The 23,397-nt window shown below is 37.5% G+C and overlaps 1 protein-coding gene across 1 annotated transcript in view; it reads right to left on the reverse strand.

Moving 5' to 3' along the window:
- Nucleotides 1-23,397, reverse strand: part of atrnl1a (attractin-like 1a) — a 271,222-nt gene that overhangs the window by 187,162 nt on the left and 60,663 nt on the right. The window contains exons 11-20 of the mRNA XM_016457834.1: nucleotides 23,056-23,140; nucleotides 22,607-22,818; nucleotides 19,458-19,576; nucleotides 19,251-19,367; nucleotides 18,898-19,030; nucleotides 16,214-16,401; nucleotides 13,882-14,095; nucleotides 12,452-12,640; nucleotides 2,032-2,250; nucleotides 1,779-1,916 (exon numbers count right to left, since the gene is read on the reverse strand). Coding sequence (XP_016313320.1) covers nucleotides 1,779-1,916; nucleotides 2,032-2,250; nucleotides 12,452-12,640; nucleotides 13,882-14,095; nucleotides 16,214-16,401; nucleotides 18,898-19,030; nucleotides 19,251-19,367; nucleotides 19,458-19,576; nucleotides 22,607-22,818; nucleotides 23,056-23,140 — 1,614 coding nt within the window. The remainder of the gene's footprint in view (nucleotides 1-1,778; nucleotides 1,917-2,031; nucleotides 2,251-12,451; nucleotides 12,641-13,881; nucleotides 14,096-16,213; nucleotides 16,402-18,897; nucleotides 19,031-19,250; nucleotides 19,368-19,457; nucleotides 19,577-22,606; nucleotides 22,819-23,055; nucleotides 23,141-23,397) is intronic.

The raw sequence follows: 23,397 nt of genomic DNA on the forward strand, positions 1-23,397 counted from the left end.
GTACTGGTACCGACAGCTGCGTGTAAATTTCTAGCGACTTGGCACGAGCCCTACACAGTAGTGGAACGGATGGGACGGTGACGTACCAGGTGCGGCAACCTGGCCGCCGACGGACGGAGCAAATCTACCACGTCAACTTGCTCAGGAAGTGGGTTCCCCGGCCCGAGCAACTCGCCGCGCTGGCCCATACTGGGCCTCCAGTAGTGGACGTGGAACCGCAGCTGTTGGCGACCCAGAAAGCGGAACTCGAGGCCCTGGTCAGTCAGTTCCAGGATGTGTTCAGTGAGACCCCGGGTAGAACCACCGTCATCGAACACGAGGTCCGCACACCACCAGGAGTCGTAGTCCGGCAGCGGCCCTACCGGATACCGGAAGCTCGCCGGCCGGCTATAGAGGAGGAAGTCAAGAAGATGCTCCAACTAGGAATCATCGAGCCCTCCCGTAGCCCGTGGGCCAGCCCCATCGTGATGGTTCCAAAGCCGGACAACACCCTCCGGTTCTGTAACGACTTCAGGAAGGTCAATCAAGTTTCCGCCTTTGACGGCTATCCCATGCCGCGGGTGGATGAGCTCTTGGACCGGCTGGGCAAGGCTCGTTACATCAGCACCTTGGACCTCACCAAAGGCTATTGGCAGGTGCCCCTGTCCCCGGAGTCCCGGGAGAAGACAGCCTTTAGCACTCCCAATGGCCACTGGCATTACCGGGTGCTACCCTTCGGCCTACACGGGGCACCAGCCACGTTCCAGCGGTTGATGGACATCTTGCTCCGGCCCCACCAAGCCTACGCCGCGGCTTACCTGGATGATGTCGTCATACACTCTGAACAGTATATTTATCTTTAATGACTGACAACTTAAAAGGATAGTTCACCCCAAAATGAGAATTCTGTCATTAATTAGTCATTCCAAGCCTGTTAAGACCTTCGTTCATCTTCGGAACACACTTTAAGATATTTCTGATGAAATCCTAAAGTTTTCTGACCCTGCATAGATGGCAACGGAACCACCATATTCAAGGCCCAGAAAGGTAGTAAGGACATTATTAAAATAGTCCAAGCGACATCAGTGGATCAAAATTAATTTTATGAAGCTACGAGAACACTTTTTGTGTGCAAAGAAAACAAAAATAATGACTTTATTCAATTTCTTCTTTTCTGGGTCAGTCTCCGCTGCCATTCACGAGAGTATCATGATGCATGTTGAATAAAGTTGTTACTTTTGTTTTCTTTGCTCACAAAAAGTATTCTCGTAGCTTTAAATTACGGTGGAACCACTGATGTCACATGGACTATTTTAAGGATGTCCTTACTACCTTTCTGGGTCTTGAACGTGTCAGTTCCATTGTGTCTATGCAGGGTCAGAAAACTCTCGGATTTCAACAAAAATATCTTAATTTGTGTTCTGAAGATGAAATAAGGTTTTACGGGTTTGGAACGACATGAGTGGGTAATTAATGACACAATTTTCATTTTTGGGTGAGCTATCCCTTTTAAGCATCGCTTTGTTCTTCATATTAAGCGGTCGTTTGAATATTTGGAATGTATGGCACGATCAAATGGACTACTTTTGTGGTACTTGTGTTCTTTGTAGCTTGATAGCCATATTCATTTTCATTCTATGGAAAACAACATCTGGATATTCTGCTAAATATATCTTGTTCCACAGAGACAAAATCATGCAAGCTTAAAAGAGAGACTGATTTTCAAACGCAGATACATACAAGCACACAAACAGACAGACAAATACTTGTACACATGCACATAAAAAGAAATATCTCACCTTGGCATTTCCCTCCATTTGTGGGGTCTCCATAGTAACCAGGTAGACAGATCTGGCACTGCGGCCCAGTTGTGAGATTCTTGCACTGCTCACACACACTGCCGTTAACACACGTACTGTGGCCGTTACATTGACATGCTGAAACATACAGTGAGGAGTGTGTATTCATTTGATTAGACTGTTTTCAAACGCAACATCAGTGACTGGTAATCAGTGCATATACGTGTGTGTACATCTGTGTTTTTATGTTTACCTGGGCAGGTTATGTAGGCCCAGTTATAGCCCTTTTCTCTTGAACAGACACTGGTGTCCAATACCCTCTCTCGGCTCTGTCTGCTCAGGCTCCTCATTGCTCCACGGTATGATCCCTCAATACACTGGCCCTGACCTGTGTCTGTAGGGTCTCCGCACCAACCGCAGTCAGGATGTCCCAGGCACTGACCACATGTACGATGACCTGAGCAGTTCTGAGCTAAAGAGAGAGAAGCCTTAGATCAATTTTAGATAAATTAGTTCAAGATAAATGAGTATTTGCCAACCCTTTTATCTTCATGAATCTCCACAGCCACATCAGTAGCATTCAGTGTTGTTAATGTTAACTAAAATAAAACTATTAAAATTTGTTTTTTTTAACTGAAATAGAGCTGAAATGAAATATAAATATTAAATGAAAAAAATTGAATTTGATAATTAGAAATGAAATAAATAAATGTAAATACAAAAATTACTAATAGTAATGGTGAAATTAGAAAAATAATAAAATAAATAAAAATAAATGTTTTTTAAAGGATCATGTGACACTGAAGAGTGGAGTAATGACTGCTGAAAATAGAAAATTCAGCTTTTCCATCAAAGGAATAAACAGAAAACAATTATCATTAATTGTAATATTACACAATATACGGTTTATACTGTATTTCTGATCAAATAAACACAGCCTTGGAAAAAAAATAAACTTTCAAAACATCACAAAATCTAAATTATTCCAAACTTTTGGCCCCCAGTGTAATTATATATACATAACAGTAATAATACTACTAATGATAAACATGACAAAAAGTACATTAAAATTATTGAATCTAAAATTAAACTGAAAACTGAAAATATAAAAAAGTGAATATTAAAGCTACACTATTTTACTTACACTTATAAACCTATAATAATTATTTATATTTTAGAGCAGTCAGGACCGATTTCTTGGGAAATTACAGACATTCAGCATAATCAAAATAATGTTCTTCTTTAAGAAGCATGCAATTGCATTTTATAACAGCTAGCGGGCCAAAAGATATTTAATAAATACTATAATAGTAAATAAATGATACTAAAATAACTTGGTAACCTTTTAAATAAGCAATAAAATATCAAGTAACATCATTTTGCGTAAAGCCATTAGGCCATCAGAGAACAACTGCTGCAGGCTAGTAGCAAAACATCTTGGTTATGTATGTAAGATCAGATACATTACATACTTGTCACACTCAAACAATGATAAAACAGTTTCGGCTTTGCTTACCCACAAACTCCACCTTTGAGTAGAGGCAGCCCACACACATGGGCATATTTACAAGGGTCTACAAGTCTTCTTTAGTGCAAACAACCAGCTTTAATGCTTACCACTGAAGTGTGGATGAAATATGGCATTTAAAGTGTTTTTTTTATAGTCAAGCAAACAATTATTTGTTTGGCCTAACAGAAAAGACCACCACAGGAGCTGTCTTATTGATCTCCAGCAGGTACATATAAAAAGTCCAGTGACAGTCACTGGAGCTGACAGAGAAAAAGAGAGAGACATAAAACAAGAACAATAAAGGCCTAGAGACCCCAAACATCAGCTTAATTTATCTAAATGACCCAAGACGATAAAAAAATAAGAGAATGCAAATGCATTTTCACAGTCTGTCAGTGAAACTCGCAAGACTGCCAGATCTACATGAGACATTCACAAAGGAAGAAAAAAAAAAAAAAAAGCAAAGTGTTAGCAGCTCCTAGAAGTTGCAGCAACTCTTAGTTTATATTCAAAATTATTCTGTATCAGTTTTATTGCAAGCACTGAAATGTTCTCCAACTCCGTGTTAGTATCTGACCTTTTAATTTCAAAATAAATAGTTTTTGGAGTTTTTGTGCCATTACATTATGAATGTGTATTCATACAATGTGTCTGACATTCAGAGTGCTGGACATTTGAGACACATGGGAGAGTGTCATATGATTTACATTTTCTCTGTCAGTAGGGGCTTTCTATAACAAAGTTTCCTGAGCCCCTCAGAAATGACCTTTCATTTTTAGACATTTGTGTGTGTGGGAGCAGAAAATGTATGCAGGCAATAGGGACAGAAGAAGCGTCCATCAATGTACCCCTCAACCAGACCCCGTCTAATGGGTCCTCAGACAGCACGAAGGTCAAAAAGTGTCTCAGGGTTAATGGCGAGGGCAGATTCTAAGATGTGGAGATGTGTTATTAAAAACAGGGCAGAAAGGCACCCTGAGATAATGCTGCCACAGTCAGTGTGATAATCAGAAGTGAAAATAAGACTCTCTGAAGTGCCAATGTTTGACCTACCTTATAATATTCAAAAATGTGCTGTTTGGAGACATAAAGAGATTCTGTTTAGAAATTTTAAAGGCAAAGTTTTACCATCTACAAGGAGTCTTTCTGGCCATTATCACAACTGCAGGTTTAAAATATTGTTCATATGAGTAAATACATTTAAAATAAAACATATAAAATAAACTAATATTTAATATTAAAATTAATATTTAAATATAATTATAATAAGAACCAGAAAGAACACCAAACAACTGACATGGTGAATTGAAGCTGTTCTGATTACTGCAGGATGTATACAAACATCTTATATAAATGAATAATTCATCACATGGAAAAAATAAATTTGAAAAGTTTTCTGACATTCTGTAGAAGTTCTGGGCATATTTGCATGTTCTTTTGCGTTCTTGATCTAGATTTCCACAGTGCACAGATGTGTTAGGTGAACTCTCAACCCAGAAGCTCCTCACTCCTCCTGCATTATTCACGCCCAGTACAATGATTCATTTTGCTATGCCATGTATTCGGCACAATCACAGAGGTGTTTCATAATTACAAACACAATTCTCATCTCTTCCTCTCTCACTTTCTCTCAATCCCTCCTTTCCCTTTTTGTGTTTTAGCAAAAGATAGGAGGATTATCTTTAGCCAAGGACACCTACACATTCATTGCATATGCAAATCTATACAACATTCTCAATGTTGTGTGTTTTTTTTTCTTCTAAAAAGTACCACTTGCCTTCACTTAATAAGCACACTGATGGGTCTTTACACAGATTCAGTATGAAGTTTCACTAAAGGTCATTAAAAGTCCAAATTAAATCTAGAAATAAGTCCTTATTATAAGATAGAAAGTTGCTAGTGGCACTCATTCAGCTATTAGACTTTTTAAAAAAGACATTTCGTGAAATCTCCAGTAGCTATGAGAACTGATTTACCTATGTTTTTCATAATTTATGTTTTTCATAACTATATGCGGGGACATTATTAACACCATAGATTATCAGACATCAATGTAACTCTATTGTTAACTCTAAATTAAAATCTATTCGAGGCATGTCTGGCCAAATGTCAACATGAAAACTCTGTCTACAGTTAGGACAACATCTGTCTCATGGAAATGTCCACCATGGACGTGGACACCTGTCAAATAGATTGCAGTCAGGATTAACAAGCATAAAGCAGAAAAGATTTTAATACGAGAGTTATTGCTAGTCTGTGATTTTCTGAGAGAGGAAATCACATACATAACTACATAGATATCAAAAGAAGGAACATCCCCTTTAATATGTAAAATAATGGGTTTTGCATAGACTGCTGATCGCAAGTCTTTGGGTATGTGATCTTGAATTGGCCACACAAAATAAAACTGAAATCCTCATCTTGTGTCACGAATCCGCTACTGTGAGGAGCACGGAGCGAGGAACGAGGAGACGAGGAGAAAACTTCAAACGAACAGACTTTAATGAACATCCAACGGAACTAGGAACACACACGTAGCGGGGAAAGATGAACATTCAATACCGGACAGGAAACTCAGAACAGGAAACACTTTAAATACACAAGACATGACGAGGGGATGACGAGAAACACCTGGGAACAATTACATAATTGCACATGAGGCACACAGGACTGACATCTTGTGTATGTGTGTGTGTTTTTTTTTTAAATAAATTAATACTTTTATTCAAAGGACAAAGGACATACAGTATTAAATTGGTTGAAAGTGACAATAAAGACATTTGTAATTTTACAAAAAATCAGCAAAGAATCACAACAAAAATGTTTAGAAGCATAACTATTTTCAACATTGACAAATGTTTCTTGAGCAGCAATTCAGCATATTACAATGATTTCTGAAGGATCATGTGACACTGAAGACTGGATTTTAAACTGTAATAATATTTCACAATATTAGTGCTTCTACTGTATTTTATTCAATAAATTCTATGGTGAGCATATGAGACTGACCCTAAACATTTTAACAATAGTGTACATAATTTAAAGGTCCCTTTCTGGAGTTTTATTTTAGGTTTTGATGTCCTTAAGAATATGTATTTGCGGTATAAATACCAAAAACCATCTCAATATATTTTTACAGCTCGACGATTTATATATAATCATTTGTAATTGTATATACATTGTTGTGATTAATTGTGGCTGGAACAATAATGTAGCTGCAAAAATAGTTGCCTGCTGAAATTGAAATGTATATACATCATCATGACTAGATAGACACGGTGAGTTTGTCTTTACTATACACGTTAGATGTGATCCACCTCATAGTTACAATCCTGTCAGATCGTCCATCCTTTGAGTGAGAGTGTAACGTTACAGGTCGGCCGATCTGGTTTCGTGGTTAAAGTTAACCTTTCGACATGTTTCCCTGTTGTCGTTACTCAGCAAAAGCATGGACGCGATGTTGTGTGGGGGTTTGGCAAAAGGAGAGTGGGACGGTGGGCAGTGCTCGGGGTGGTGACTGAAGGCGGTGACTGTGCAGTTCTGACATCAACGTTTTACGGAAATCACAACGGTTCGTGAAAAATAGCTAGAACTTTAAGCAGGCTGTGTGAATTTTACTGTGGACTGACTGTTTTGAAACTTATATGGTAGTTAAATAGCCCCTAGACCTCAGTAATCGTGAAAAAAGCCAGGAAATTTCAGTTTTGACAATATGGGACCTTTAAAATATTTTTGTGAAACTTTTCTGATGTGGAAACTCTTATCCACAATGACTTCCAAAAAAATATATAGAATTGTAAGATAATTTTGAACAGAAAGGAAAGTTATGACAAAAGTATGCTCACCATACAGCTTTACTTTTTGCCTGAAGAACGTTCACACATGTGTCTGTGTCTTTAAAGACTGAATAATGACAAAGACTTTAAAACGTTTTTGAAAACAAAAAAACAAAAAGACTTCAAACTCATTCGTACCATAACAGTACAACACAATGGACGCGGCCGACGTGCAACACGCTGGCACATTGTACAATACGGTATTTCTATTATCTCAACTTCTGAATTCAAAAGGCTATATTTGCTGAGCATATTGAGCCAGTGAAGAAGTTCATTTCCATTTTGATTAGGTGCATATTATCATGCTGTCACACTGTTTCTTTATCTCTGTCTGGAGCTTTGTTTAAATATGAAAACTGCACTTTCTCTAATTAAATTATCCTCCATCACAACAGCTACATCTACGGGGCCTTTCAAACCAAAGAATCACGCAGCAAAATATTTGCTTTGCCCATGAACCGACTCCTTGGAGGAGGAAAAGATATCCTCTAGCAATTCACTTCCATCAAAGAGCTGACCTTAATGATGTTTATTGTCTGACAGATCGCCTCTATGAAATACAACCATCAACATCCAAGTTAACAATGCACTGGAGGCCTTTAGTCTCTGCAGTGCAGATAAAATCAATGACCAGCACATCCACAGAGAAAGAACAGTAATATCTGTGTAACTCTATAATGGCGAATGGAAGGGGAGGTCGTGGTCTCGGGGTCTCAAGGCCATGAAAAACCTTCAGCTTCCTGAGACACTACAGACAGGCAATTTCGCCTGTCAGGTTTTTGCAGTAGTATTTTTTTCTGAAGAAATATGTTGGTTATTAAGCATTATGCCTCTCAGTTGGACTGAATATCTATTTTTCATTCTCGTCCCCGTTGCAGCTGCTCATTTACGCTGCATTACGATGCCAGCTCCAGTGCCTCTTAATGCAGAAGGAAAGAATGTTTTTATGCGTCTACAAACTTGCTGATGACTATACAAGGTAGGTCCGCGTCAGCTACTCCTAAGGCTTTTCTGAGACGATTACCATCAGTCATTTCAGATACTTTGGCATGATTCTGTGTTGTTTTGGACCACATGATATCGCTCTTGTGTATAGGGATATTTCTGCAAATCTACTTAGAAGGAACTAAAGGAGCTGTTGAATCATAAAGTGACTGAGCAGAGATCTGTACAGCCTCGGCCTCAGACTCAGATGCCGTGTCCATGGACCGCCCACAGTTTTCACACTGACGCATGATGCACATAAAAATGGCAAGGCTGAAATCACCTGTTCAAATTTAATTGGTTGACTTTACACAACTTCAGAAATATGAATATAAAAATATATATCAGCAACAAAGCTGGGTTTTCAAGGAACTGAACTGATAATATAAATAATTGTTACATGGTATACGCTCTAGATTTGCCAAATTAGTGACAGCAAATCTGTCACTAACAATGACAGCAAATGTATTCAGATTTTCTTTTCACAGAGACTCCTGTGCAATTATTTTACTGCCAAAAAAAGAAAAAAAAATCCTCTTTATGCCGAGTTCACACTGCATGATTTTAGCCCCGATTTTCACTCGCCGTAAGGTTTTGCAAAATCGCCGAATGCCCGAAATCGAAGCCAAATCGGTCCTCGTTCACGCATGTGACAATCACGCAGTGTCAATTATCAAAGACGCGATCTGAGAGAATTGCCGATGCGTCGCCGACGCCCATGAAATATTTGGCATGCCAAATATCTGGACCTGTCGGCGATTCAAAATCCTGCTGTGAGAAATTAGTTCTGACTGAAAAATATATCGGCGATGACCTACAGCCAATGAGAGAGCAAGATACAGGGCAGTGGGAAGATCGGTGAGGACTTTTTTTTTAATTAATTTTTTTACTAACCAATTGGCCAACCTGGCGATATCAGTACATTTTTGCATTAGAATATACAGAACAGGTGCATGAAGAAATCTATCTCTCTCTTTTATTCTTCTATAAAGGACAAAAGATTTATTGCATTTTTCTTTTTCATCACTTTGAGTGCTTCTGTATAAGAAATAAACTCATAAAATGCACAAAACATTGGTTTCACTTTCAAGTACTTATATTTATGTATATAAAATTTTCCCAGCATAAGTATGTTGTTAACAATGGAAGTCATCTTTGTTACTGTTTGATCGGGGAGGAGACCACAATATCATTGTGATCTTGCGTTATATCCTTATCACTTCTTGCGTGCCTTTGGTTGTGAAACGTGGTTTGCGGACCAGACAGAGTTGTCGGCGATTCTTCCTATTGTAAAGTCATGCAGTGTGTAACCTCCTGTCGTCGATCCATCGTGAAATGTGAACACAGCAGCAACTGAATGCTACCCCAGATAGTCGTGCAGTGTGAAAACAACGGTGATCCGATGACTTTGAAAATCATGCAGTGTGAACTCGGCATTAGGGGTCCAAGCCCCACAGGAGCTAAACTCTTTTTCTGTCCTAAATGTGTCTGTACCTCAGAAAACTTAACTTGTAGAGACACCAAATTCTGTGGCATAGTGACAAATCCCACCACTACTGTAAGCGCATGTTCACAACTGACATTAGGCGGAACTAATAAATGCATTTGCATTTCTGTTTGTATTTTTAGAACTGTAAAATTTTAATTCTTTGAGTTCATTTCCTACATTTCATTTCTATTCATAGTTTTTTTTCCTACAATCTTCACAAACACCTTCTAATCATTCAAAACCATTCATCCAATCTTTACCAAATTTTGCACAAACCAAATCTCGATACTGTGATACATCAAAGCATTGCAAAGATAAGTGAATTAATCTGTCTGGCATTGCACATTTTAATTAACTGACCTATATCTACAGAACGCAAAGTCCATACTTTACAAAACTTGACAAACACAGGCAACCAGACAAGCTGCTTGCTAAATTGCATTCCAAGTTGCATCAAATTTTGCCCATAGGTGGCGCTACGACAGAAAAAAATGGTGTAAATCCACATCGAAACATATTTCGAGAAATGTCTCTTTTTTTTTCCATAAAATGGAAGTAAATGGTCATTAAAACTATTTGGTCACACTTTGTTTTAAGGTCTAGTTCTTGCTCTTGACAAACCATTAACCATGACCTTTGCCTCAGTAAACTCCTAATTTGCTGCTTATTAATATTTAATAAGGTCGTTTTTGTATTGGGAAGGAATAGGGATGTAGAATATTGTCATTCACAATATTTGCTTAGTAAGTAGTAATAAACAGCCAATATGTTAATAATAGGCATGCTAATAAGTAACTAGTTAAAGGCACAATATGTACGTTTTCGCCGCTAGAGGTTGAATTTTCAAAACAATAACAAAGGCGAAGCTTGATGACGCTATGAAGGAGAATGTTCACGGATGAGGTAATGAATTAATTTTTTTTAATTACCTGTAACTTCCACAGTTATTCAAACAGAGAAAAAACTATACAGAGAAAGCGAGCAAAGAACACCTACATTGTCAAAGAATATTATGACTGACTTCAGTCTTCAGTTGCGAGTTTAAGCACTCTCAAAAAAACCCTTATAATCAGTAAAGCTGTCTATACACGGTTTAATGAATTAATCTCTTACTTACATCATACGTACATCTGCACTTTGTTGTTTATGATGAGAGAATTCATGTGAGAGCTGAATTCAGTCAGCGAGCGCATGCAGTGAACAAAAATCTCATCTGAACGCCTCTGATTGGCCATTGCATTCATAAGCTCAACACACTCGTGTGTGATTGGTTATAATGCGCAACACTGAGCAGAACATTGAGCAGATCTAGATTTAATGCTACGGTCAACACTTCTCATTTAGGGGGAAGTCGTGGCCTAATGGTTAGAGAGTCGGACTCGTAACCCAATGGTTGCGGGTTCGAGTCTCGTACCGGCAGGGATTGTAGGTGGGGGGAGTGAATGTACGGCGCTCTCTACCACCTTCAATACCACGACTGAGGAGCCCTTGAGCAAGGCACCGAACCCCCAACTGCTCCCCGGGCACCGCAGCAAAAATGGCTGCCCACTGCTCCGGGTGTGTGTTCACGGTGTGTGTGTGTTCACTGCTGTGTGTGTGCACTTTGGATGGGTTAAATGCAGAGCACTAATTCCAAGTATGGGTCACCATACTTGGCCACATGTCACGTCACTTAATTTTCATTTTATTCCCGACAGCCGTATTGGATTTAGTTTAACTGTACAGCAGCATTTGTGTCCGTGTGTTGCGATTGTTTCTACAAGCGGAAACTGAGGGTAGTGCAGATATTATGTCATTGATAGGCAACAATGACCAGGGACGAGACATTATTTAAAATTGGAATTTCTCTGGATTTACAAATCCTTGGGAACTTTTGGGATAACGTAAGTACACAAATACATGAAATATATCGCACTATGCAAATGGTTTTTGGATATTTTATTATGAAAATCTTACATATTGTGCCTTTAATAGTGAGAATTGGTCCCTATACTAAAATGTTGCTAACTATTTTGTTACCAACATTCTTCAACATATCTTCTTTTGCGTTTAACAGAAAAAAAATTAATTTGACAAGAGGGTGAGTATCTGATGACATTTTTCATTTATGGGTGAAATATCCCTTTAAGTAATTTTTTGTTAGTGATGACTTAATTTATTTTAGAAAACCCAACCACTAAATGGCACTAAACACAAAACAAAGACCGTTTAGTCACTTTACATGACAATCAGTGGCCAGTTGCATAAACTGCTTAGACTAGTCTTAAAAAGTTAGCCATCTAATTTGTTTTCTTCTAGTCTGGTCATAACTGTGTAAAATTTTAATCAGAAAAGTGAGACTGATTATCTCTTGGCTAACTGCTAATTGGTCAAACTAGCTCTTAAGACACAGTCTTTATGCAACTGGCCCCAGGATTGAAAATCTCTTGATGTCTAAGCGGGTTGTTCTTTGTCAGAAAACCTGCAATGAGGACAAGACTTCAGGCCACAAGTCAAAAGTCTGAATAAGATGAAAGGTCTGAGACCAAGATCAGAAAGACTTTTTTCTCTTTGTTCAGAGTCTTTGTCTCATGTGCAAGGCCGGACGGACGTCGATAATTTATAGATTTTCCGGTGGAGTTTATAGTGAGTCTGATACATGCCTGTGCAGCAGGGCTGAGTGTTCACAGCATCTGCTCTCTCAGAACTCAATCTCCCTTAGGCTCACAACAGAAGGGAAAAATGAGAAGGCAGAATGTAAATGAGTTAGAAGCTGTGTGTGTTCACCAGAATAGTGTGTACTCATAACTCCAGCTTCTAGTCTGCCGTGTATCTTAATGTGCGAGTGTCCTTGATGGTATGAGCGTGCACTCACCGCCACAGTCTCCAGTTTGCCACTCCAGGCACTGGCCGTAGGGGAAGGAGATGACGTACGCATTGGAATCCACACAGCGCTTGGTACTGCCACACCACATGCACTCCATGGCCTGGCTGGTGCAGTTGGCGCAGCTGGTTCGCAGGGCGCAGGGAATCTTACATGGACGCACGCTAAGGTTTGGGCTCACTGAGGGAGGAAAAGGCAGTAGTGAGTATTGCAATGACCTTGTGAATTACATCATTTAAAATAATGAGCAAATATTGTCAAACTACATAAAAAAACCTGAAAAACAGCGAGGCCCAAAAGTCTTTGTATAAAACCTGAAGATCAAGAATGATCCAAAGAGCATCGTGTGCTTCAATGGAAGCAAGAACATGTATACAAGTCAGATGATCAATGTCATGAAATTTACTTCTAAGATTTAAAAAATCTTAAATATTTTTTATAATAACATTTCTCTCAAATTTTAATTTGATCAAAGTTAATCCTAAAACTGTTTATTTCAAGGTTAAAATTATATTCTAAATCCTACATTTCAGTGTGGTCCCAGACTTTTGCACTCCATTGTAAAACTCGGTAGCTATAATAATATATTCTGCATTTTTATCAACACTTAAAGATGACAATGTTCATTACAATCATGATAATGGCAATGTCTATTCTTATTGTCTGCTTGTTACCTCCTGTAGAGTAAAAGAAACAGCTGAAATGAGCACAATGAGCAGAATAACGTAAATAAGACATGAAAACGAGCAGAAGAAACACAGAAGAGGGACCAGTTGACATTCATTATTTATGCTCTTTGCGTGTCTGTAGGGGGGAGTGTCCAACTCTCGTTCAAGGCCTAATTTGTGCTTCCCCTGAGTCTCTATTCCAGAGTGTTTCAAACAGGTCCAACAGACATACTGCAGCCAAGGCAGCAGAAGATATGAGAGTGTACTCACAAAATTTCAATAAAAAGTCTATAAAAAAGCAAGAAACTATAGCCCCTTAACTGGATATTATTGTATAAAACCTAGTCATTTGTTAAATACATCATATATGGAAAAGAACATTATGGCTGATGCACACACCAAATCACATTCACATATGTGTCATATATAAAGCCAAGAGCAGGCTGAGACTGGATCTGCATGAAATTCAAGGTAAAATCTCTAGAACTCTCTGGAATTGGTATTAAACACAGTTTATGTAAGCAGAGCTGAGAATACAACAAATTGCTAACTGAAAGCATTATCAAATTAAGACCAAATATATTTAAAACAAGTCTACTTAAAGAGTAGGGATGTGTAGAACTGTTTGAATGCCAGACTTCCCATTGCTTCAGAACTCTGTGGAGCTTTCTGTGGGAGCTGATTCAGTTTGGGTTTGATGTGTAAGAACATCATGTTACAAAGGAAAGGTGAAAAAAAAAAAAAACTTCTCACCAACTGGCTTCTCACAAATCAGCCCCTCGGTGTTGGCAGTGCAGGGTTTGGCTTTGAGTCCGGCTACCTCAGCTCTTTCAAGGTATGCACAAAAGCCTGAGTCACTTGGCTCCCCTGGTAACCACTGCAGCGTGCTGGCAGTAAAGGGAGACATGTCCTCCCACCCCCAGTATGAAACATTTATCTTCCTTAGACCCACCCAGGGAGTTAGTTTCTGCAAGAGAGAAAACGGCTTTGTTCATGTCTTCTTTACACATACATGCACAATACAATACAGTGAAACATATAGTAACATTTCACATAGAATGCATAAAAATGCAATACAATGACTTAAATAGACCTCTTCTATGAATAGCACTTTTTTTATTTCTGGATTGATTTTAACATTTCTTACAGCTATTACTATTTGAAAAACTGTTGTTCAACCAAATGCAGGAATATGTTATTACGAATTAATAAATACACCTGTTTCCACTTAAATGTGATGCTAAAATGTGACTGTGCCACATATCTAACATAAAGCTTGTTTAAATGCATTAAAATCGCTTTGAACACAGGTTCAATAAGCTGCTATCGCCCTGTGTTCATAAATACTCTGATTATGAACATTAGTGTAAAGAACAGAAAGACATATGAAGTTAAAACGACAAACAGACTGACATATTTGCAGATGCGATAAATTCAGTGAAATAAAAAAGAAGAGTTCATCTTCATAAACTGCTATTTGAACTCAATTTGAACTCGAGTTTACCACATTACAGACTTCCAGCTGGACTTTCATTCAGTGCGCCTTGACGTTTTGATGGCTAATAAGCCTGTCTTCTGAGCATAAGACGTGTTATGGTGTTATAAATACACTTTTCTTTCTGTCTGTCTTCTTTAAGGAAAGGCAAAAGGCCAACACACAATTTAATTATCAATTCAAAGCACAACAAACCGAATTTGACATACCCCAACCTCTCAGATTTTCCATTCAAATTAACAACCTCCCTGTATGAAAAGGTCTTGCGTGCTTTGATTAAAAGGTTTAAAAGGTTTAAGATCTCCTGTGAGTTTGTGCAGCCACAGGGAGTGAGTGTGACTGTCTGTGTGAGTGACAGCAAAGAGAAAAAATAGTGGCAACTGAGAAACCGGCGCATGTGAATCTTTTTCACATCAAAGGTGGGTCCTTTAGAAAACTGTGTTAATCTTCAAAGGACAAAAGCTGCTTAAACACTGAGGCTCACGCCGCAATCAGCGAGGGAGCGGATTACGCAGAGAGTCACTCCTTTCCTTTTAATTAACACATGACAAATATTTACACCACAGCACCGAGGGGACTCCACAGATTTTGTGCAGAATGGCTCTTTACTGAAGGCATGAGTAAGGTTTTTTGACGTGTAAAGTTGAAGTTTAAGCTTTACTGACATTTAGAAACAAACCTACACCCGAAACAGCTGGCACTACATCTGGACTTGACACACAGAAACTTACCAAGTAAATTGTAAATGCTAATGTTTGTTTACTTGGACAGAAATATCTGTCAGGATATTTGAGGGTGTTTAAATAATCACTTTAAAATGGGAGTCAGAGCAGAGCAAGACAAATATACTTAAAATCGATAAATAATTTAGGTAAACAAATCAGGTGCCCAAACAGAAGAGCTTGTGCCAGTCAAAAAAAAGCTCACTGTCAGCATTATTCCTTTACTTTTTCACACTGCAATTGGTGTGAAAGGGCCTTTACAAATGTTAAAAATACTGGTATTTCAATACCAAGCCAATGTTTAAAAAAAGTTGCAATATACGTCTTTCTACATGCTGTAGTTCCTGTCTTGGCAAAGTATTAAGTGAATGTAAACAGGTATTATTACTGTAGCTCATCCTTGTATGATAAATCGCTTGTGATGTTCCTCATGTTTAAGTTGTTTTGGAAAATAGCATCTACTTAATGACTAAATGTAAAAGACTAAAAAAGGCCATGTTTTCATTCATGAAATAAATAACGACTAAAGTCAAAGAAAATGACAAAATCAGTCACTGCTTTTAAATCAATCAATCAATCAATCATTTATTTGTTTGTTTGTTTGTTTATGACTGAAATTGTATATTAATATTACAAATTGTATGCATTAATGTTTAACTGTAATAAGCAAAGGAGTATGTTCAATAGCCTATTAGTTGCAAAACTAGGTACTGACTACTGAATTTCTGACATGGTGACATAACTAATTTGTATGCAACATACTGAAAAACAGGAAAGTGTTGACTGTGTTCTAGATCAATACCCAACCATTACCAAGACAAATCAATGTAAACTAGCACACAAGCGTCAGTGACTGATCTCGACTCACCTTCTCCTGCAGCTGATACTTCTGCAGCTCGTCCAGTATGAAGTCCACCTGCCTGGCGGAGGTCAGAGAGGCGATGTTGCCATCCAGATTCTTACAGTAGTGCTGGGCATTATCATAACTCTCTTTGCTTGCATTCAGCCTCAGACATGCATCTCCAACCTGACTCCAACCCTCTCCGCACAAATGTGCTGTAAAAAAGCAGAGAAATCCAGGATTCACTGTCCAAACCAGGCCTCACTCACACAAGACCTCTGAACAATGCTAACAAATCATTCTGATCAGGATATTGATAAAAGGAGCTTTCTATGTATTATACAGCCAAATATAATTAAATAAATGCTGTTCTTTTGACCTTTCTATTCATTGCAGTAAAAAGGTATCAGGGTTTCCAAAAGATATTGAGCTGTTTTCAACATTGATAATAATAAGAAGTGTTTCTTGAGCAACAAATCTGTATATAATAATTTCTGAAGGCTCATGTGACACTGAGGACTGGAGTAATGGCTGATGACAATTCCGCTTTGCCATCACAGGATTGCAAAGAATTGTTATCTACGGTTATTTTAAATTGTAATAATATTTCACAAAATTAATGTATTGTGATCAAATAAATGCAGCCTTCTTTCAAAAACATTAAAAAAATCTTATCAACCCCAAACTTTTGAACAGTAAATGTAAATCAAACTACACCTTAAAATTCAGGACCATGCTACACTCTGGGGTTTGAACTTATTAAATTGAGCAGCACTGAATAATTAACAGTGACAATGGTTAACCACAAACACCCACCCCTCAAATTCCTGAAAAGCAAGACAAAAAGAAAAGCACGTGGTCATAGCCAATTATGAAACCACACAGCACTAAAAATAGCATAAAAATAAGCCCTTTCATTTCAACTGTATACTTTATAAAATGTGGTTGATTATACTCTAAGATAAAGGCTGTTATGTGATAAAGAAAGAAATAACAGAGCAAAGAAAAAGAACAATACACCCTGGGTTTCTTGACAGGCTGCTCATCCATGGATGGATAAATAGCTCAGAAAACTTGAATAATTACTGCACTTGCAACTGGCCTTCTGGTCCAGGTCAGAACTCATATATGATGTACTATCCAGCTGCAAAGGTCACACTTTTTCCATGCTTGGATATACACGTCTTTACTACAGAGATATGTCCTTTGCAAATAAAGTTTTCATTTGTGTGCGTATTTATGCTTCCAAACTGAGCGATCAGTCAGAAATATGACAGCTGAGAAGTGAGTCTGTCTGGCTCATGTCCTTGAGAAGATCATGATATCAGACACAGAGAGACTGCAGAAGAATGACCAGCTTAAACCCTGAATGTATATGAATTATGGTTATTTACTCATTAAACACTCATTTTTGTAAATTCAAGTCACTAAGTGTTTACTTTAAGAAAAAATTACAATATGCAGTACATATACATTGAGTTCACACTGAAATCTTATAGGATTCCAATTTTAATTTAAACCTAAAAACAAACAAAAAACTTTATGAGTTTGAAAAAAGTAATACTGTGATATGCATAAAATGCATAATAACAAATCTTGGTCAAGAAAGTGTCAAAAAAATGAACCAGTGTGTGTGTGTGCATGCATCTTTACAGGCAGTCTGGAAAAAAACAGAGAATAGGTACAAAGTGTAGGTAGAAAACATTTCTTCCCAAGGGAGACACAAGAATGTTAATAATACATCAAACAACTGCATCACTTCCTGCTCTCAAGATCAGATCAAATAAATCAGGTAGAGATTCCCTCAGAGTGTGGAAACCTGTTTCCTTTGTTTTTGCATCTGAGGTGCACAAACTCACATAAAATTGAAATTGCTTAAAACAATTTCAGACATTTTTCTAACTTTCCCAAAATTGTGAATAAAAAAAAAATCAGGTCAGCAAACCCAGTGTCAACAAATCTGAATGCACAAAATGATCACAGGTAGAGAGCACTTGTGACTGGCTGGTGTTCTGATTATCTAAAACATGTGGACCATTCCCTGTGCTGTTTTCAGAGCCTAGGTCCATCAAAGAGATTTTTTTTTGACACTTCCACTACAGTTCAAATGTTTGGGGTCAGTAAGATTTTTTTAATGTTTTTTATAAGAAGTCTCTTATGCTCACCAAGGCTGCATCAAAATACAGTTAAACTGTAATATTTTAAAATATTATTACAATTTAAAAGAGCTGTTCTGTTTGAATAAAGTTCAAATGTAACTTATTCCTGTGATGACAAAGCTGAATTTTCAGCAGTTTTCATCATTCCAGTCTTCAGTGCCACTTTATCCTTAGCAAATCATTGTAATATGCTGATTTATTGCTCAAGAAACATTTTCATAATTTTAACAGTTGAAAACAGTTGTGCTGCTTAATTTTATTTATTTTTTTGAAACAGTGATACTTTTTTCCAGGATTCTTTGATAAATAGAAAATGCAAAAGAACAAAACTGATTGAAACAGTGTAAATGTCTTCACTATCGCTTTAATGTGTCCTTGCTGAATAAAAGTATTAATTTATTATTTTTTGTAAATCTTACTGACCTTACTAAATGATAACCTTGTCAACATTAGTTACACAGAAGAAATGTGTACTTTAATCACTGTTTATATAGACGTGTAATTTCTCTGTCAGTCTTATCTATTCATCCAACCATCCATCCTTCAACTCACCAGGCAAAGCATGACATTCCTGCTGTTGTGGTTCCCACTGACAGTTGATGTTCAGTGAGCAACTCCTGCAGTTCACCAGTTTGCTGCAAACCTGCTCACTTCGAACACTGCATTTGGTAAAGTTCTTCACAGACTGAAAAACAAGAGGATGGAAATAAGATAACTTCTGGTTACATATTTTAATGCGACACTGTCAATAAATGTTACTGTACAACATTGTGTTGCCTTTAAGCAAGAAATCCATGGAAATCCTCTAGAGCATTTGTATGAGGAAGAAACAAGAGAAATCAAGAGGTTACAGATGCTAATTCTCTAAGCCAATCAATCATTTTAGAAGCTCTGTTACTGCATACCTGGCCATTTTTGCGCACACCGGGTCTCCAAATAGAGAGCTGGTGATCAGAAAGCATTGCAGGGGGAGGGTTGAGGTACAGGGGACCTCGAGGGTGGCGGGCGAGCTCAATTGTAAGCTGAATGCAGACAAAACATGGCACAGCATATTTTAATTGCTATAAATGCTTTTAAATCTTTTTAACAGCAGAGTCTCTGTTTGGACATACCATGGTGCAGTTGCTTGAAGAAGAGATGCATTTCTTGTCTTCGCACCATTGGCAGTCATTGGTGTTGGCCGTACAGGAAGCACAGTCTGAAAACTGCTGACACTGCTTATCAGTTGAATCTATTTTCAAAAAAACAAAGAATCATCAGAGACAAGAAAAATATCCACTTATTAGCATAAAAAAAAATTGGGAGGTTTGGAGGTAACAAGGTTCTGACTCAGAGCTCAGAGCTCTCAAGGTGAAACACTTCACAACTGAGGTGAAAAATGAGTGTGTGCAATGACACATGGGTAAGGGCTAAAGTTGAACAGCAGAGGTGGACATGGACAGGGCACAGCAAAATTAAAACCACAGAATCGAGGGGAAGAGCCAAGGACAGAGAAGAAACTTTTGTACTGACTGTGAATTTGTTTATTTCAGACCATGAATAACCATCATACACATAAGTACGGTTGTTCCTGTTCTTTTCTTTTTGGGAGGATGTTTTCTGTTTGTTGTTTTGTTTTCATCATTATTTCTGGGAAAGAGAGGTCACACAGGAACTGGCTTTTGTCTGGAACAGTTTCAAAGAATAAACAACGCGAAAATCCAGGACAAAAATGAACACGAAGGATAGGAGAAAAGAAATAGGAGTAACAAAGATTCTTCACACTCGTTTAACTGTTTACTCGACTTAAGTGCTAATGATTCAACATTTATAAACATTTATTTTGATGTGAATGTTTTTAAAAAATAAATATGGATGGATGGATGGATGGATGGATAGATAGATAGATAGATAGATAGATAGATAGATAGATAGATTAAAGTTTGGGGTCAGTATTTTTTTAAGGAAACATTACATTAATCTAAAGTGGCAGTTAAGACTTTTAAAGGCGTCATATGATGCAATTTCAAGTTTTCCTTTCTCTTTGAAGTGTTACAAGCTGTTCGTGAATAGATAAGATCCCTAAAGTTGCAAAGACTAAAGTCTCAAACCCAAAGAGATATTCTTTATAAAAGTTAAGACTGGTCCACACCCTCCTAACACGCCCCCACATGTCTACGTCACTGTGTGGGAAGATTTGCATAACACCGCCCAAATGTTCACGCAAAGAAAGTAGGCGTATTGTTGCTGCCACTGCCGCTGCCATGTTGTGAAGGCGCTGTGTGTTTAAGCAACGCGTAAAAAGACAGTATAAGTTGTAGGGATTTCATGAACAGGACACTGATACACCACTGAACACCATCATAAGGCTTCGAATTAATTCAATCAGGAGTCAACAAAGCTTTCTTTGTATCAGGATAGCAACATCATATGACCCCTTTAAATCGTTACAAAGTTTTTACAATAACAAGTGTTTCTTGAACATCAAATCAGCATATTAGATTGTTTTATGAATTATCATGTGACTGAAGACTGGACTAGATGATGCTAAAAATTCAGCTTTGACATCACAGGAATAAATTACATTTTAAATATATGTTTAAATAGAAAACTGCTATGTTCAATTTTAATAATATTTCACAATGTTATTGTTTCGCGCTATTTTGATTAAATAAATGCAGTGAGGATGGTGAGATACTTCTTTCGAAAACATTAAAAAGTCCCAACAACCTCAAACGTTTGAATGGTAGCGTGTGTGTGTGTGTGTGTGTGTGTGTGTACACACAATACATAAAAATATAAGGAACATAGTGCATAGTAAAGTACAGTATATAAAGAGAGCAACCACCCAAACAGTGCCTGTGTACAATGATAAACGGCACGATTACAGGTCTCTGAGATACACACAATACAGAATAATCCATCATGAACTTGTGTGTCATTCCATTACTTAATTAAAGCCCAATCCACCTCTGATAGCACTCCAAACTCCATGCGGTAATTGCAGTAATCCTCTCTGATCCAGTTTTGCCCACAGACAAAAACATCTGTATCCACAATCGCTGGAGTTTGGTTTCATCGCTATCATAATTACATCACAATGAGATTATTATGCGCTGACTGACCTTTTTTTCAGTCAATTATCAACAGGCATTTCCACAGTCAGGCAGGATTTACCCAGTGGAAAACAGGCTGTACGCCATCAAGGTAAAACAGAACATGCGAGAGGCTCTGCATATAAGCCTCCCAATGTATCAAGTGTAAATAGGATTATATGTGGTTTAACAATAATCTCCTGACAGAGGATTTATGGGAAGGAAAAATACTCTCTAGGTTTGCATTTGACATACAGAGCTAACGGTCTAACACAATTGAATGAGATGTACAGTGAACTTCACTCCACTGGGATGGTGATGTGGGATAGTAAACCAGGTGTATAGATATTCCCACAAGTTGAAAGGATGTGTAAACATTTGTAATGGTCAGAGATTTTTCATAAATTACACACTACTGTTCAAAAGTTTGGCGTTGGTAAGATTTTGAGAATGTTTTAAAGTATTTTATGCTCACAGAGACTGCATTTATTTGATCAAAAATACATTTAAACATTTAAAGCAGTAATGTTCTGAAATATTCTTACAATTTAAAACAACAGTTTTCAAATTTTAACATATTTTAAAATTTATTTCTGCAATGGCAAAGCTGAATTTTCAGCAGCCATTACTCCAGTCTTCAGTGTCACATGATCCTCATATGCTGATTAGTTGCTCAAGAAAATGTTCTTCTTATTATTATCAATGTTATGAATAGTTGTGCTGCTAAATATTTTTGTGGAAAGCATACACAGTATTTTTTTGATGAATAGAAAGACAGCATTTATTTAAAATAGAAATATTTTGTAACATTAAAAATGTCTACTGTCACTTTTGATCAATTCAACGCAGCCTTTGCAAGTAAAAATATTAATTTCTTAATTTCTAAAAACATTAAGTGGTAGAGTATCTTCCAGCACCTTAGATCAATATTTCATATCCATTTATTCATTTATTTTTGTTAAATAGCCTTGTAGTAGGCGGAATAATTTAGTCAACCACAAAATAAACCCCTTCAGGGTAAAACAAGGCCCACTTTCACAGACTCCTTCGAATTAGAAATAAATTCAGTGTGAATGTATGATGAAACATGCCTCTAAAACAGGTCACAATACCTCCATAAATGGCCATAAAAGTAATTATGTGTAGCCAGTGTTTTAACATAAGCTTTTATAATGATAGGTTCTTACTGGTGCATGCAGGGCAGGAGGAGGCAGGCAAAGTGTCATTAGCATGGCTGGAGTCCCAGGGTACACAGCGTTCTTCTATCCAGACACAGCGAACACCAGGACCAGAGCTCTGACAAAGATCCACCTCGATGAAGGCCTCACAGTTTGCAGGTTTATACACCAGTACATCGTTCAGGATCACACCAGAGAAACCACCAAAAACGTACATTGAGCTGAAGGGGAAGAGAAAACAGACCTTTTCTGTTAGTATTTTAAACTGTTTGTCTTGCCAAAACATCTTTCCAAAGGAAATGAGAGGATTAGGCCACACATTCAAGTGAACATATTTTTCTGACGCAAGATGAGTTGTTAACTAAATAAACTTCAGTGGAAAAAAATAACCAGGGTACAGGAAGAGTGCATATACTGATGGTATCTACAAATGGAAAGAGACCACATCAAGAACTTACCCATTACTGACAACTGCTGTGTGTCCAAAACGATTGACGTCACGATGAAGATTGGGATTTGGAAGAACTGCCCACTCATCACACGCTGCAAAGCACACACAAACAAAGTAAAATAAAATAAAATAAAATAAAAAATAAACATATAAAGTTAAAAAATAATATCACATTCTATTAGATAAACAGAGAACATTATAATACCTTTATAAAACATTACCTCTTTATCTTATTAGTAATTCGATGTAAAGATGCATGATATTGTCAGTACCATAACAGTTACCGGATAGAAATTGTTACAAAATATATTTATACTGGAAATTTAATTGGTCAGTGTGTGTGTATGTA

This window comes from Sinocyclocheilus anshuiensis, unplaced genomic scaffold (genome assembly GCF_001515605.1).
Source record: "Sinocyclocheilus anshuiensis isolate Anshui unplaced genomic scaffold, SAMN03320099.WGS_v1.1 scaffold63, whole genome shotgun sequence".
NCBI classification, from domain to species: domain Eukaryota; kingdom Metazoa; phylum Chordata; class Actinopteri; order Cypriniformes; family Cyprinidae; genus Sinocyclocheilus; species Sinocyclocheilus anshuiensis.